The sequence below is a fragment of the Myotis nattereri genome (assembly GCF_964212035.1).
Source record: "Myotis nattereri genome assembly, chromosome: 2".
Classification (NCBI taxonomy): domain Eukaryota; kingdom Metazoa; phylum Chordata; class Mammalia; order Chiroptera; family Vespertilionidae; genus Myotis; species Myotis nattereri.
The window spans coordinates 91,044,873-91,062,337 of NC_138076.1; the positions used below are offsets into that span (position 1 = coordinate 91,044,873).

General features: G+C 41.1%; 1 protein-coding gene across 1 annotated transcript in view; it reads left to right on the plus strand.

Annotated features, from left to right (window-relative positions):
* WDFY2 (WD repeat and FYVE domain containing 2) overlaps nucleotides 1–17,465 on the plus strand; it is a 222,229-nt gene that overhangs the window by 183,259 nt on the left and 21,505 nt on the right. The window contains exon 7 of the mRNA XM_081082818.1: nucleotides 10,956–11,082. Within this exon, the coding sequence (XP_080938944.1) occupies nucleotides 10,956–11,082 (127 nt within the window). The remainder of the gene's footprint in view (nucleotides 1–10,955; nucleotides 11,083–17,465) is intronic.

Genomic DNA, 17,465 nt, shown 5'->3' on the forward strand with positions numbered 1-17,465 from the left:
TCGGGCAGACACAATTCTGGAAAAGGGGGTTTTGTAAGGATTTATTAATCTCCTCCCTCCCCTATCCCACAAACAAAGACCTTAAGATAAACCCAGATCCATTATAAAGTGACCTTGGAGTTCTTGTCAGTCCAGATCCAAACTCAGAAGCAAACAAGTTTTTGGTCCGTGTGCAGAGCCATAACATTCCCCCGTCACTCTGTTATAGTACAGAAGATCATAAAAATGTGGGTTGTGATGGAATCAGCCTAATAGGCACACTCAGAGGCTCTGACATACCATTTACTAATCTAAGGGGACTTAAGAAACTAGTTTTATGTTCTTATGCTTCCTCTGCTGGTTTTATTTCTAGACTCTAGAGCTGATGCCAAGTATTGTAGTGTTTTGCTATTTCTGCAGAAATTAGAATATTTTTCTACCAAAAAGTCATACACTGACTTGAAGAAAGGGGTAAATATCAGATTTTGACCATTCATAATATCAATATTTCTTCTTTTACTTCTTAGAAATTTTTTTATTACTATAAACGTATTAGAAATGGGAGGGCTTAAATGTAAATCTGCCAAGCATACTAATTAATGAAAAATTAAATACAAACTTTTTCATTAACTGTTAGGAGACTTATTGAAAGTGAAAAGGTAACTTTAACAAATAACAAAAACAAGGAAAGACATAGTTCAGTACAAATATGGAGATTCAAATAATTGAAAACATAATTTTTGCTTACAATGAAGACTTTCAATCAATCTAGTTTATATAAAGTGTAATAGATGGATATTTTCATCAAGAATCTCTGATGAATGCTGGATTACATAGGTGAAAACAAGCATAATGTTTAGTTTAGCCGACTTCCAGTCATGGAATATAAGCTTTAAACCAATACTTGCAGATAATCAAACATGGGTGTAGCAAGCGCTGTGGAGCCTGGATGCCATGCATAAGCTGCATTGGGAGACAATAACGAGAGCCTCTCTTTGTCCAGAGAGTTAAAGGGAAGCTTTCGAGGAAGTGGTGCATAAATGACACCCTAATGAAAAAGAGGAGATCCAGGTGGTGCGAATATTCCAGGCCCCAAATGTGTGAAACAAGTGTGAACAGCTGCATGAAGTCAAATGGCCTGTGTGGAGAGCCAGGGTAGAGAAGTACAGGCTGACCTTTCAGGCTACGTTAAAAACCTCAGACATTGTTCACAGGCAGTGGGAAACCAGTGATGAAGGGTGAGCAGAGTGGTAACAGGTTCCATTTTAACAAGTCTCTGGCAGCAGTGGGTAGTGGATGGAGTGAGGACAAGAATGGATGTGAAAAGACTGTTTAGAAAGAAAGCAACTGCTGGTGTTCCTAGAAAAGGTGACCTTTGTTTGGACTTAGGGGTGGCAGTGGGCATGGAAAAAAGAGGGATTCAATTTAGGAATCTGTTTAGGATCCTGGCAGGCTCAGGGAAGTCCTGCGCCACGGCCTTAAAAACTCAGAGGCCTAGCCCTAACTGGTTTGGCTCAGTGGATAGAGCATCGGCCTGGGGACTGAAGGGTCCCAGGTTCGATTCTGGCCAAGGGCATGTACCTTGGTTGTGGGCACATCCCCAGTAGGAGGCGTGCAGGAGGCAGCTGATCGATGTTTCTCTCTCATCGATGTTTCTAACTCTCTACCCTTCTCCCTTCCTCTCTGTAAAAAATCAATAAAATATATTAAAAAAAAAAAAAGACAACTCAGAGGCCTAGAGTAACCACATAAGATGGTGTGAAATTAAAACATCCTACCTAAAAGCAGTGCGTGGTGAGTAGTCATGTCTTAGGCCAGTTTTTTTTTCCCTAACAAAAGTCAATCTTTGCTTTAAAAAAAAAAATCTGTTTAGGAGATGCGGATTCAGCAGCACTTGGCAATTGCAGTAGGAGTGGCTCCAGGTTTCTATCTGGAGCACGTGGGTGGACAGTGATGTTATTTACTGAGACCGGGAATATTTGAGGTAGAACAGGTCTGGGAGAGAATATTACGGTGCTTTAATCTGGACATGACCAAGAGATGCCTTGGGGGCAAGGAGACAGCTGGATTTGTGGGTCTCAGGAGGAAGGTGTAGCTTAGAGATAAGAGTACATTTAGCTTTACCAAAACACTCATCACTTCAACCTAGAGCAAAAAGGTCAACTGTTTCATTCAAGAGGCTTCATGGTCTGAGGACTTACTTAGATGACTCTGCTTTAGGCACATTTAGCCTACATACCTTCACCTTGCATAGTGTGACTAGACGCTCAAGTGAGGTACCAGTCATGTACGGGTGAAGAGAGACCCAGCACTTTCTAGCCCTGGTTTTTACAGCACTCTACCTAGTCTAGCTTTTGTAAGATTGGTTGTAAAAGTCCCCCCAAAATTTTGTTCCCTAAGCATTTTGGTAACATGTATTAAATTTTTTTAAATGTTTATACTCTTTGTCTGGTAACACATTTGGGAATCTCTTCTAACTAGTCAGAAATGTGAACAGAGTTCTATGTTTAAAAATATTCATCTTAGCAAAATTTATAAAGGTAAAAGTTGAAAAAATCTAACAATAAGTGAACTAAATTAAGGTATGTCTATGTGTTGGGATATTATGCAGCCATTAAAAATTACAGTTATGAGAGTATATAATAGTACAGATAAATTTTATAATGATTAAATACTTTTATTTTAAAAATAAAATTATTTATGTTAAAAAATTATTCTGTAGGTCATATGGTGGAGGTCAAAGGCAGGAAGAAGCATATAATAAAACCTTGAAGGGGAGCGGAAAGGTGGAAGAAAAGATTTCTGTCATTTAAAGCATCACAAACCCTGGAAACCCACAACCGTTGCAGCCCCTAGTTATGGGGGGCAAGGAGGATGGCCTGGGTGTGGGACTGAGCAGAGGTACATGTGCCTGCATTACTGTGGAGTGCAGGCTGGCTGAATGAAAGTGGATGCCTTCCCCTGCTGCCAAACGTGTTCGGTAGAAAGGACTGTTCATCAGGAAGCTCTGTCTGCTGATAGATGCAAGAACCCACCTGGGAGGGAAGAGACTCTTCCCAGCCACATTTCTCTTCATCTGTCTGTGCCCCTTCCATGGCTATTAGTGCGCTGCCTTCCTGCTGGGCCCCAACTCCAGGCTCTGCTGCATGTCTCTGTAGTGATGCTTTATTACTCTGGTTTATTTTCCTCCCATTCCTTTCTCTCATCCACTCAACAGCAGTAAACATTTATGGAGCACCTACTGTGTACCAGGCACTATGCTTGAGTTCAAAGATACAGAACCTAAAGTCTATGGGAACATATTTATAATCCATTAAAGTTAGCTACAGTGGTGAGTGTGACAATAAAACGTGCACAGAGGTGGCAAGCTCACCTAGATTAGAGAGGGGGGTTGGGAGAATGCTTCCTGCAAGAGAGGACACCTGAGCTGCACCTTGAAGGAGGAGAAAAAGGTACTTGGATGATAAAAGGTAGGACCAGCACTCCAGGCAGAGGGAGTAGCCACATGTCCCTGAGTGAATGACTCCACCAAAAAAATGTGCATGTCCTTCTTGTTCTCAGATAATCCCATCATCTTATCATTGTACATTTCTGTTGGTATTAAGTCTTGAGTTTTATTTGATTTGATTATATCCACAGAGCTTAGCACAGGGCCTACCGTATAGAAGATGATCAATCCATGCTTTTGGAACTGACATGAAATGAATGCTGTGGTTTACAATTTATAAGCCAACCTCCAATGGACACTATGGTTAGGACATGTACATAGAGCTTGGATGGGACCCTGCAGTTATTTGTTTCCCTCAGTCTCATTCTGTTGCCTGTCTTTTAGCTTTTCCTTTCATCTTCTCCACTCTTATTAAAGAGTGGTGTAATACTTTGAGCCTTGGGAGGATGCTGAGTATACCCTGACTTGTTTTAGCCTAGTTATCTTTTTTTTCCTCTTCCTAACTCTGTGTTATGAAGAACTCCCCTTCTCAGCTCTGGCCCCTTACAGCCTAATGCAATGTGGAAAAGTTAGAGATCGAACTTGTTTCTAAAACTTTAATTGATCTCATAATGGCTGGGAGAGCAGTATGAGATGCTCTGAGGGAACAAGCTAGTCACTGCCCGTAGACTAGCTCAACAAAGGATACTGTCATAGAGATGGTATAGATGAGGTCTCCTGCACTATAATAATAGCTAACATTTATTGAGTGTTTCCCATGTACTGGGCACTATTCTGTGTCCTTATAATATATTAACTTATTTAATCTCAACAAAATTATCACCCCTGATTTACAAAGCAAACTTCTGAGGCACAAAAACATTGAATAACTTGCCCTTGTCACATACTTAAAAAGACAGAGCTGGAATTTGAGCCCAGAATCTGATTCTAGAGCTTTTGTACTTAAATACCATAGCCAAGTGTCCAGTTTCTTCATCATAAACTATCCACGTCTTATAGTAACCAACAAAGAAAGCCAGAGGGCCTTATGGTGCAGTGTTTGTAGATATGGATGTATGTTGGAAGAAGTTGCAAGGTATTTATCATGTGGCACTTAGTAAATTCTTTTTAAGTGTTTCCATGTTTTTTCTGATAGGATGAAAAACCTGTCTAAGTCTTTAAGTCAAATAAGACTTTCTAACCATTCTTTTTATCGATGACCATCACTATTTAAATCTGACATGCTGCCTTAGAGAGCCTGGGTTACCCATTTTATATGTTATCTTAGTCTGTCTGGGCTGCCCTAACAGACTACTATAGGCTGGGTGGCGTATGAACAAAAGATATTTATTTATCACAGTTCTGAAAACTTGGGAGTCCAAGATTAAGGTCCTGGCAGATTTAATGTTTGATGGGGCCCAGTTCCTGGTGTATAGACTGCTGCATTCTCACTCTAACCTCACTTAGCAGAAAGGAGTGAGAAAGCTGTCTGGGGTCTCTTTCATAAGGGCACTACTCTTACCATTCTTCAGGGCCCCACCCTTATGACCTAAACACTTCCAAATATTGAGGATTAGGTTTCAATGTAAGAATTTGGAGTGGGGGACAAACATGTTATATAGGGGAAATCATGCATTTGTCATCTTTCTCTTTTCTATCCCCTTAATCCTAGTGGCTTAACCAGTCAAGCAAGACCATCTCCAGAGCTTCTCCTTCAGATGAGCATTTCCTGACTTAAAAGGTGTGAGTAATAGGATAGATAAAGGCTATCATTTAAACAACACTGGTTAGACAGAAAAAGAGATGGCATATGACTGTTTTATGTGCTAAGAACAAAGCAAAGAACATTCATTCATGTACTTATTCCTTCATTCAGTCATTTGCTCATTTGTCTGAGCTTATTGAGTACTTACTATGCAAGGTAGAATTCTAGGTCTAGGGATACTAGGGTGAATAAGCCAAAACCAGCCCTCGTAGAGCTTATATTATGTTGGGGCAACAAACAATAAATATATATATATTGTTATGCCAAGGAAAAATAAAAGAAGGAGAGAGGTAGGAGTGGTGAAGGAAGATCTCTCCGAAGGAGGTGACATTTGAGCAAGGACTTGTGTTAAATGAGAGAATGAGCCAGTGATAATCTAGGGCCGTGGTGGGCAAACAGCGGCTCGCGAGCCACATGCGGCTCTTTGGCCCCTTGAGTGTGGCTCTTCCTAAGCCTTAGGAGTACCCTAATTAAGTTAATAACAATGTACCTACCTATATAGTTTAAGTTTAAAAAATTTGGCTCTCAAAAGAAATTTCAATCGTTGTACTGTTGATATTTGGCTCTGCTGACTAATGAGTTTGCCGACCACTGCGGGGAAGATCACAAGCAGAGGCAACAAATTGCAAAGACCAGAGCGGGAATGAATCTGGCATGCTATAGGAACAGCAGGCAGGGCAGTGTGACTAGAATGGAGTGAGTAAGGTGGAGGAGGGGAAGCCCCACGACAGGAGCTAGATCATGAAAGGCCATGGACAGTGGTATGGGAACAGGAGTGATTGGAGCAAGGGGTGTCAGAATCTCCTTTGTGTTCTTCAGTGGTCACTTTGGCTACCGGATAGAGAGTGGACAACGGGAAGAGGAGTGGAAGCAAAGAAACCTTATAGGAGGCTATTATAATAGTCATAGGTTTGTTTTGTTTTGTTTTTACTTTTCATTTTGAAATAACTTTTGACCCATATTCCCCAAATGTTAACATCTTTGAATATTACAGTATAAATATTAAAATCAGGAAATTAACATTGATACAATACTATTCTCTAATCCACAGACCTTATCCCCAGTTCTCCAGTTATCACACTAATATCCTCTTTCTGGTTTAGAATCCAACCCTGGACCACACACTGCATTTGGTTATAATGTCTTCTTAGTTATCTTTAACCTGGAACACTTCTTTAGTCTTTCCTTGTCTTTTAAGACCTTGGCATTTTTGAGTACTAGCTAGACTGCCCCTCCCTTGTAGAATGTTCCTTCATTTGAGCTTGTTTGATGTTTCCTCATGGTTAAATTCAGGTTATGCATTTTTTTATAATACCCCACGAAAGTGAGAATTATGCTTTTTAAGTAGTGCATCTTATCAGGGTGCACATGATTTGCCCTGTTACTGGTGACAATAACTTTGATCACTTGGTTAGGGTATGTGTCTGCCAGGTTTCTCCACTTTGATCACCCTTTGTAATTCAGAAGTATTTTATGAAGAAATACTTTGCAACTATGTAAATATTGTTTCTTATTATATTTCTGCCCAATAACTTTAGTATCCATGGATGATTCTTACCAGAAACAAGTATGACTGTGGTGATTGCCAAATTATTTTTTCTATTAGCATTATTCCTTCTACACTTTTTAGTTGGAATTGTACTATAAGGAAAAACTTTTACTTATTCCCTATTTATGTATTCAATTATTTATAGTGGAATAGACCCACAACTTCTCACTAATTTCTGTGTGAGGACCATGTACTACCATTTATTTATTTTGTTGCTCAAATTGTCCCAAATTTGGCCGTTAGGAACCTTTTCACATTGGCTCCTTTTTCACATGTCTCCATCATTTTTTGACACGTCTTAGTTTTTGGTACCACATAATGTTCCTGGCTCAGCTTGTGCACTGCTTGCCGTAGCCATGGAATCAGCCATCTGAGCAGCTCTTGTTCCTTCTGTTAGTGACTAGTATTTAGAAGCCAAAATTTGTGTGCTTGTGTGCTCATTGTTAATGAGATGTAATTGCTTCTAGGCTCTTTCAGTAGACAAAGCTAAAAAATACATGTGTACTCACACATCTACAATTATATATCTTTTGTGATTTCATACTGATAAGTCCGGTCTAACACAAAGAGATCATTCTAACCTTCCTCCTCTTATTTATAACTCCTATTGTAATAGTGAGAAACTCAGCTCTCCTTATCCTCAACACATTTATTTAGTTAATCCTAGAATACGCATAGAACCGTTCCAGAATTGTTAACACATAGCCCTATGAAATACAAGCCTATTAATCAGAGTACAATTTTTGTGTACAAATCTTTTTATATTTAACCTTATTACCATTTTCCAAAGTTACCTTTATCACTTCTCCCCATGCCCTGCTTTAGTGTGGTTGTATCATTCATTTGTAGTACTGCTAGGTTTTTCTGTTTAGTGTATATTCCATTTTGGATCCACCACACACAATCACACACGCCAAGTTGATTTTTATTATTTACTTGTTTTTGAGTATGTAAAACATACACATGATTCTAAAACTCAGAACCAAACAAAAAAATATATACTATGAAAAATGTCACTCTCTTTCATCCCTACTCCATTCCCATTCCGCAGCCTTCTCCACACACCTGCTATTAATAAAGCTCTTTAATATCTCATTTACCCTTATTTTCTTAGGTAAAAGGGAGCATGATGTAGATAATTCTTTTGCACTTTGTCTTTTTCACTTTACAGTACATTCTGGAAATCACTTTCTGTCCATCCAGGAGATCCTCATTCATTTTCAGAGCTACATAGCACTGTGTGTAAGTGTAGCATGGATTATTTTCCCACTCTCTTCCATGAGTATTTAGGCTGTTCCCGATAGTCAGCTTTTTCAAACAATGCTGAAATCAATACCCTTGTGCATGCATATTTTTGTATTATTTGGTGGGACTGGGGACAGTATCTTCAAGTGACAGTATCTAGAAGTGAGATTGCAGGATTAGGAGCTAAGCACATATGTAGTTTTGTTAGATGTGACCTACCCCACTTTACTGATTTGCATTCTCATCAGCAATGTATATAAATATTGTTTTCTGCCATAGCCTTTACAACAAAATGTGTGTCATACTTCTTAATTTTCCTTGTATGATAGTGGCTTATACGAAGATAGCAGTAGAGGTAATGAGAAGTGCTTAGATTCTGGATATATTTTGGAGGAAAAACGAATTCAAGAGTTTATGATGGATTGCTTTGGAGGCTAAATTCTGTTTAAATATTTGGGCATCAAGATTAACAGTCTAAACTAGTAACTTATTTTCATTTGTATGACATTTATGAGGGTCTTGGTGACTCTCACCTTCCTCTTGGACTGGCCTTATTATAATAGTCCAAAAATACATGGCATTGTAAAAGGCAATGCTAACTGCTCTAACAAGTCATTTTCAACATTTTAGTGCCTTAATGCAGCAGAAGTTTATTTCTTGCTCATGTAACAATCCAGTATAGGTGTTGCTAATTTACAGTTCTTTCCATGTGGTGATTCAGGCACCTAAGCTCCTCCTAGAATACATTTTCTCCCTGTCCTGGGGTCTTGGAGACCTCTAGGAGGAAGTGGGAAAGGGACATCTTAACTGCCTTGGCCTGGAAGAGATGCACATTATTTCCGCCTACTATCTGGTTTCCTGTAGAGGTTCTGTTGCTGAGAACTGGTCGCATGCCACCTGGATGTAAGAGGGCCTGGTAAATGTGGTCCTTGCAGGACAGCAGCTTTCCAGGAAGTACGCTTTATATGAAAGAGGGAATGTGAAGTTAGATGGACAGTTAGCTAACTCTGCTACAGATATTTAACAAAATAAGCCATTTGGGTGCTGTGTGGGAACAAATAACATGTTTTGCAGAATGGAATGCATATCTTGAACTATTACATGGCCAAATACTGAAGGATGTTTAAAAATAAGTATAATCATGGAGTTTAATAGCAGGGAAAGAAGTTGAGTTCTACAGGAGGAGGAAATATTTAGCATTGAAAGGCTAAGTAAGCATCACAGAGGAGTTGCAAGTAAGATTTATGGATTTTAAAAAATCTATATATATAAAAGCCTAAGTGACCAAAGGACCAGTCGACCGGTTGCTATGACATGCAGGAGCTGCCCCCCGGTGGTCAGTGCTGCTCAGCTGACGTATGGCCACCAAATGCAGGGCTCATGACTGTCCTCTGCAGCCCAGAGACCACAGCGGAGTGGCAGTGAACCTACAGAGAGGCAGCTGCAGCAGTGGCAGGCGCAGCAGGGCCTGGATGAGCAGGAGCGGCAGGCGGCGTTGGACTGCGGTTTGGGCCCATCCCTGCAGGCCACGCCAAGGGACCCCACCAGTGCATGGATTCGTGTTTATATATATTTGTGTTTTCATTCATCTGCTCCTTCATTCATTCAACAGACAATAATATGAGGGCCTGTCTGATGCTGGCTGTGTGCTTGGTACTAGTAGTGTGTGTGTGTGTGTGTGTGTGTGTGTGTGTGTGTGTGTGTAAGGGGGATATAAGAGGAAATGGTGTGTGTAAGAGGAAATGGTGAGGGAAGAGGAGATGGGAGCTGCAGGGGATATTTACCATATGTGTAATGGGGGGAAGTGATGTTAATTACATGGACAGAAATATATGTAAGCAGAATGCTGTGCAGGTATAGGAAGAAGCTATTAAACACAATGCAATATAGTAGGTATTTTTTTCCTTTTGATCTTGAAAAAAAAAATCACAATTATTTAAGGGAAACTTTTCTAAAAGCTTTTAAAGTTAAACACTTTATTAGAACAAATTAATAATCTAAAGAAGAAAAACATCAGATTGCAACAAGTAAGCTATTTTATGTTGTTTTTAGAATATAGTATTTTTCTTTTTAAAAAAATAAAGAACCTTAGAAGAAGAAAAAACAAGAACCTTACATTTTAGTATTTTTCAATAATGTAAAAGATGAGTGCTTTTCACATTCTTAATTATTTGTAGGCTTTGCGCTCACCTTATATGGAAAAAGTTAATATCATACTCAGCGCACAAGTTTGATTTATAAGGGCACTGCCAAAGAAGAAAATCTGTTGTATTTTGTAGCCACACCACTAGAGTAATGCAGTTTGCAGAGTGGTCCTGTATAATTGATACGCTCTGATTCTCATATAATCAGATGTAGCAGGTGATGGCTAGGTTGTTATAATCAGTAGTCACCGTATCACCATCCCCATTTTAAATAGTTGAGGAAACTGACACTTAAGGATGTAAATGATTTGCCCAGAATCTGTAAATTTAAATTTGCAACGAGAGAAGATAAAATTTAAATTCAGATACTATAGTCTAATTATAGCTGATATTCAAGATAAAAAAACCTAATTAGTCTTTTTAAACCTTATAAGTTCTCACCTATTATTGTGGGGGTAGGAGGTAGACAACAATTAAAACAATATGGCTAATATTTCCAAACCATGCAATATTTTCCATTCTTCTTAGAATTATGACTATTGTTTAAAGGTCAATTAATTATCTTTTTCATTGTCTTTGGTCTTTAGAGAAATTTATTTTATGCTACATTTAAATTTTTGGAAACTGCATCTTCCAAAAATTTAAATGTACCATAAAATAAATTTGTGGAATTCTTATTCTCAGAGCCAATTATTCTCTCTTTGGGGACTTATTGTTTACTCTTTAAACAAAAACATTATTGTATGCCAGGAACTGCACAAGAACCTAACTCATTTGCATTTGTATTTTATTGGTGAATAATATTGTTACTATGTGACTAATGTTCCACTGTGTCTGGTCTCTCAGGTGGGGTGACTGCTCTCTGTTGGGACCCAGTCCAGCGAGTTTTGTTCTCAGGCAGCTCTGATCACTCTGTAATCATGTGGGACATCGGTGGGAGAAAAGGAACTGCCATCGAGCTCCAAGGACACAAGTAAGGCTGTTGGTGCTTTGTAAAGAACTCTTGAGAAAAAATTACCAGCTGAAAGCTGGAACAAAGGAATGTGGTTCAGTCTCTATGGCAGGATCTCAGCATGGGAAGGAACAGGGTAGGAAAACAAATAATGGCCAGTTTGATTTATGTCTGTGTGTAAGTATGTTTACTTATTTATACTGCATTCTATTCCATAGAGGATTTGAGAGCTCTTATAGAAACCATAAGATAAAATAATGGCAGCAAATAAAAAGAAGGTAAAAGTTAGAACCAGGGAGAATATAAGAGTAAAAATTTGAGCATGAAAGAAGAAGAGTTTAAAAGTACAAGCCATGAAGGCCTACAGAATTTCTATAATTGAGGTCAAATGTGGCATCAAGATTCCTGATAGCTTAAGGAAAATATGTGAGATAATATTCTTCCTTACACAGCACCTTTTGTACTTCAAGTATTTATCAGGTTCTTCCTTAGGACAGATTTCAGGGGTCTGAGAGGAAGAGCTGAGAAAGCTTTCTTGTTTCCTTGGAGCAAGTTCTCAAACTTGGCTGGGCACAGAGATCACTGAGAAATTGGTTTAAAGTAGTTTCCTGGGCCCTGTCTTTAAAGATTCTGGTCACTGCTCTGGAGCTGAGGGCATCTGGATGGTAGCAGGCCTCCCATCCCAGGCAGCTCTCTGCTGGTGAACCTCAGATCACACTCTGATTTGTCCTACACTGTACTACCCACAGTCCCTGGGGACAGAGTCTGAACATGCTGCAGAAAAGAGCTTTAGATGTGCTGTGGAACTCTAATCTAAATTGTTTTTAACTTGTGAAGTTTTCCAAATGATATTGAGAGTGACTACAGACTTCCATAAACAAATCAGTAATGTCCCAGTGAGCTGATTGGTTTTAGCTCTTCCTATAAATCTGCTTAGAAACAGTAGTTTTAAAACAGTCTCCTAAGTAGTTAAATCTACGGTTTAGGATTATTGAACTAATCCAATTTTGGAGGGCCCATGCGCAGATAATTATTTTAGTGTTATAGCTTAGTGTTGGAGAAGTAGCTAAACCCTTCTTTCCCATTTTAGAGAGCAGACTGGTTGTCTGGGGCCAAAGCTGGCTTGTGGGGCCACTTGGACTTTGTCATCTGCTCATTAGAGGAATAGTTCCCTTATTTCTCTCCAGACAAGGTGACATGCATCAAGATCCTGTAGGAGTTGGCATCATCCATGTTAAGTGAAGAGAGAAATCACAGTCCTGTTTAATAATACTCTGTTATCTTATCTGCCAGATAATTCCTGACACATAGGCTCTCTCAGAGAAATAAAATGCAGGTTTTGAATGAAGGTCAGTAATATTTGTTGGACTCATTCAGATGAGCTTATAACTAGCTTTGCTTTTACACAGTGGTTGATGAAGACTGCGAGCAGTCTTGAATGACCCGTCCACAGGGTGGGAAAGTGTCACGATGCTCCATGCCAGCATTACTGTGTGCTGAGCTCCCTGACGGAGAGTGTTGTTGTAGGAAACTTACACCTACAGTTTGGTAAGAGGAAAAACTATAAAGTTGAGGTACAGTCTCTCAATCCCAGAGAAAGGAAACCTGAACTAATAGGTTCTCTAGTTTCTAACAAATATAAACTTGGTCTTTTAGAAAATGGAACAGATCATACTTGGAGTTTATCCTGAGAGGATCACACTCTTAGAACTCAGCGAGGCAGGTTGATGAGATTAGGAGCCACCAGTAAGCACAGCTTTAGATAGGAACAATGGCAGAAGGCCTTTGTTAGGTACTTTATTTAACTCAAGTTTAGTAATAAAGTCAACTCTGTAAGGAGCTCTTAGTCTTCGCCTGAGAGGGGTTGCCTTGGTGTCAGAGAGCTAGAAATAAACTTCCTCAGCATCAGGTGGTGTCACCCTGTTGGAGTGGTTTAGTTGTGAGTGCCTGAGGGGAACCATGGGAACTGCTCAAGTAGGAGGATGGGATTCACAAAGGAGGAGGAAGAAAGAAGGGGCCAGGGCATCAGGCAGGAAAGGAGAAGTCATAGGCCCCCTTTACAGCAGCCTTTCCTTTGCCCTGAAAGTTGGCCACTGGATCAGTGTTCAGTGATTCTTGTATGTATATAATGCCTTGTCCTATCTAATAAAGAGGGAATATGCTAATTGACCCTCACACTGTCGCAAAGATGGCAGTGCCCACAGCCAATAAGGAGGGAATATGCTAATTGACGGCCCTGCCCTCAAAGATGGCGGCGCCCACAGCCAATAAGGAGGGGATATGCTAATTGACTGCCCCACCCTCACAGATGGTGGCACCTACAGCCAATAAGAAGGGGATATGCTAATTGACTGCCACGCCCTCAAAGATGGCGGTGCCCACAGCCACAAGATGGCGGCGCCCAGTCCCCTCAGCCCCGCCCAGGTGGCAGGCATGCGGAAAGGCCAGGCCCACCCCACACACCTGCTTCTATAGTCCCCCAGTCCCCTCAGCCCCCCAACCGCCCAGGGCTGGCCCAAGGCGCAGGCAAGCCTCAGATGGTGGCTGCCTAGCCACCCAGGGCCACCCGAGGCTCAGGTAATCAGGGCCGGCCAAGACTTGCGCTGCCGGCAGTGGCAGTAGCAGAGGTGTGATGGGTTGTTGCCTTCCCCTGATCACTGGGTCACCTCCTGCCCCTGAGGGCTCTCGGACTGTGAGAGGAGGCTGCCAGGCTGAGGGACGCCCCCTCCAGTGCATGAATTTTAGTAAAGAGCTTTCAAAACACACAGGTACCCCTCCCCCAATTTTTATCTTATGATAACTGTCTGAATGAGAAAGCAGATATCATTTTTTTAATCTTTATTGTTGAGAGTATTACAGATGTCCCTCTTTTTCCTCTCCATTGCCTCCCTCCACCTGGTTCCCACCCTGCCTCAGGCTTTGCCACCTTATTGTCTGTGTCCATAGGTAATGCATATATGCATATAAGATCTTCGTTTAATCTCTTCTCACCCCTCCCCTTTCCCTCTGAGAATCGTCAGTCTGTTCCATTTCCATGCCTTTGATTTTATTTTATTCACCAGTTTATTCTGTTCATTAGATTTCTTATTTATTTTGATTTTTAGATTCAGTTGTTGGTAGGTATGTATTTATTGCCATTTTATGGTTAATATTTTTTATCTTTTTCTTTTTCCTTCAACATTTCATGTAATACTGGTTTGGTGGTGAACACCTTTAGCTTTTTCTTGTCTGTTAGGCTCTTTATCTGACCTTCAATTCTAAATGATAGCTTTGCTGGGTAGAGTAATCTTGGTTGTAGGTCCTTGCTATTTATTTATCACTCTGAATATTTCTTGCCACTCCCTTCCAGGCTGCATAGTTTCTGTTGAGAAATCAACTGACAGTCATACGGGTACTCCCTGGTAGTTAACTAACTGCTTTCCTCTTATTTTTAAGATTCTCTTTGTCTTTTTCTCTTGGCGTTTTAATTATGATGTGTCTTGGTGTGGGCCTATTTGGGTTCCTCTTGTTTGGGACTCTCTGTGCTTTTGGACTTGTAAGTCTTTCTTTAACCAGGTAGGGGAAATTTTCTGTCATTTCTTCAAATAGGTTTTCAATATCTTGCTTTCTTTCTTTGGCACCCCCATAATGCAAATGTTGGTACGCTTGAAGTTGTCCCAGAGACTCCCTATACTACCTTCATATTTTTGGATTCTTTTTTCTTTTTGCTCTTCTGATTGCTTTTTGCTTCCTCATATTTCAATCGTTGATTTGATTCTCGGATTCCTCTACTCTACTGTTGAATCCTTGTATAGTATTCTTTATTTCAGTCAGTATGTGCTTAATTTCTGACTGGTCCTTTTTTGTGTCTTTGGCATTCTCACTAAGATCCTTGAAAGTCTCACTAAGTCCCTTGGAGGTCTCATGAAGATTTTTGAGTAGCCTTATCAGAATGGTTTTCAGTTCTGTATCCAATAGTTTGCTTGCTTCCATTTCTTTCATTTGTGACGTTTCTTTGTCTCCACATTTTGGCTGCTTCCCTGTGTTTGTTTCTATGTACTACGTAGAGCTGCTATATCTCCTGGTGTTGGTAGAGTGGCATTGTGTAGTATGTGTCCTATAGGGCCCAGTGGCTTAGCCTCCCCAGTCACCTGAGCTGAGCACTCTAGGTGAGCCCCTTTGTGGGCTGTGTGCACAGTCTTGTTGTAGTTGAGACTTGATTGCTGTTGGTGTCACTGGGAGGAATTGACCTTCAGACCAATTGTCTGTGAGGACCAGCTGGGACTACAACGGGAGAGCTGCTGTGCAGGAGACACCCCTATGGAGCAGGACTTGCTTCAGTGGTGCTTTGGTGCTCACTGAGTCGTCCCCTTGAGTGTGTTGCTTACCAATGTGTAGAGTTGTAATCTGGTGTGGTCTGATGCTGTCCACTTGATGCACTGGCTCTTGGATCTCCAGGGAGGTGCAAAGTTAGCCACTGCCTGGGGCCACCCATCAGGAGCTACAGAAAGATCTGCAGATTCCTCATATTTGTATCAGTTTTAGAAGTGCCCAGGCAAGACCCAGCTCTGAATCAAGGCAGGCTGCTGCTAGTGCCAGGTCTTGGGCCTTTTATTGATGGATTTGGTGCACCTTGGTCCAGCTCTTGCCTGTTTGAGAGATTTTAGCAAAGTCTGAAGCCTGAGCAAGGACAGACCGTTCATATGCAAAAGCTGCTACACACAGGTTGGGTGGGACTGCAAATTGGATAATGTGGGGTCTCAGGGAATCACCAGGGTGGAGCAAACAGACATGGCTGCCAGTCAGCCCTGTTACCAGGAGGTCCCAGCACAGGAACAATGACCCTGCAAGCACCTGCATCTGGGAGAAAGCTGCCCCTGAGTTCCTGCTCAGATGCCAGACAATCCAGTTCCTCTTTGTATGTGTCTGGCTCACCCAGAGCCTTGCCGTGGCACTGGAGCTCAGAGGAAGCGGAACCTTGTAAGTTCAGTTCGTGTACCAGCTCTTTAAGAGGAACAGCTGGGTTTTCAGCAGCCTCCTTGTCACTGAGCCCCAATTTATGCTGGGTTTTATAGCCCATGGTTATGGGGACTTCTTTTCCCAGCTTTGGGACTGGGGGTCTGGTGTGGAGCTGGGACCCCTTGCTCCTCACAGGGGTCCTCTGCAGAGACAATCTTCCTTTCGATTAAAAAAGTGGCACACTGAGATGCTGGTCCAGCCCGTTCTGTGCCTCCGCCCCTCCTACTACTCTCAGTGTGCTTTCTTTACTTCCCTAGTTACAAGACTTCCATTCAGCTAGATCTCAGGAGGTTCTGGGTGATATTTGTTCCGCATTTTAGTTGTGATTTTGACATGCGTGTGGGAGGCAGTGAGCACCCGCATTTACCTATGCCACCATCTTGGTTTCTCTCCCTAGATATCATTTTTTAGATAAGAATACTGAGCTACCATCCACAAAGACTCATTGGCAGCTTAAGTCTCCCATACCTTAGTGCAGTTTGAACTAAGGAAGCTATTCAGAACCTTCTTTGTATTCAGCACTGCACTAGGCACCAGAGATAGAAAAATAAAGATTGAATAACACATGGTCCCCACCATGCCATATGATGTTTTCTCTTTTAAAATTTAGAGGCCAAAGAGTTTCTGCTTAGGGTCCAAAGCTGCCCTTTTTTCTGTCCTGCACTCACTCATTTTTCCACCTTCCTCAGGGTGACTAGGGGTAGTCAGAGTTCCAAATCAGGGACTGAATTGGTCAGCTGGGGAACTGGAGAGAGCAGATCATACCAGAGCTTCCCATCCCTCATGGTGGGGAGACTGCCTTCCCCCTTCTGGAAATGTCCAACCATAGCGTGGAGGACAGCTTCACATGGCTTTGTCCCAGGTTCTCTAGCTTCATACCATCCTTCAGCAGCAGAAATACAACATTTTGGTAACTAGTTTGATTTTGTGGGTAAGCACCCCATCAAAACAGAGAGAGCTTTAACACTAGAGTAACTGATAAATGACAGCAAAAATGTTTCCAAGTCCAAGGGGGGAAAAGGCTAAAAAAGTATGCTTCTATATAAATTTTTCTGCAATGGAAGCATTTTGATATTTTCCTTCCCTGCAACAAAGGGAACATGATTATGTGCTAGCTCTGGAGAGGGAAAGGCAAAGGAAAAGGTCCAGTTTTAGGGGCCAGTTATGTTTTTCAAGTCTCAGTTAACAGTTGGATGGATATTATCGAAGCATAAAACTGGACATTTATTGCCCCATGCCCACCTTGTCAAATCCAATAATGGTACAAGGACTTTTTTATTTTTTTAAACATATCTTTATTGATTTCAGAGAGGAAGAGGGAGAGAGAGATAGAAACATCAATGATGAGAAAGAATCATTGATCGCTGCCTCCTGCACTCACCCTACTGGGGATCGAGTCCGCACCA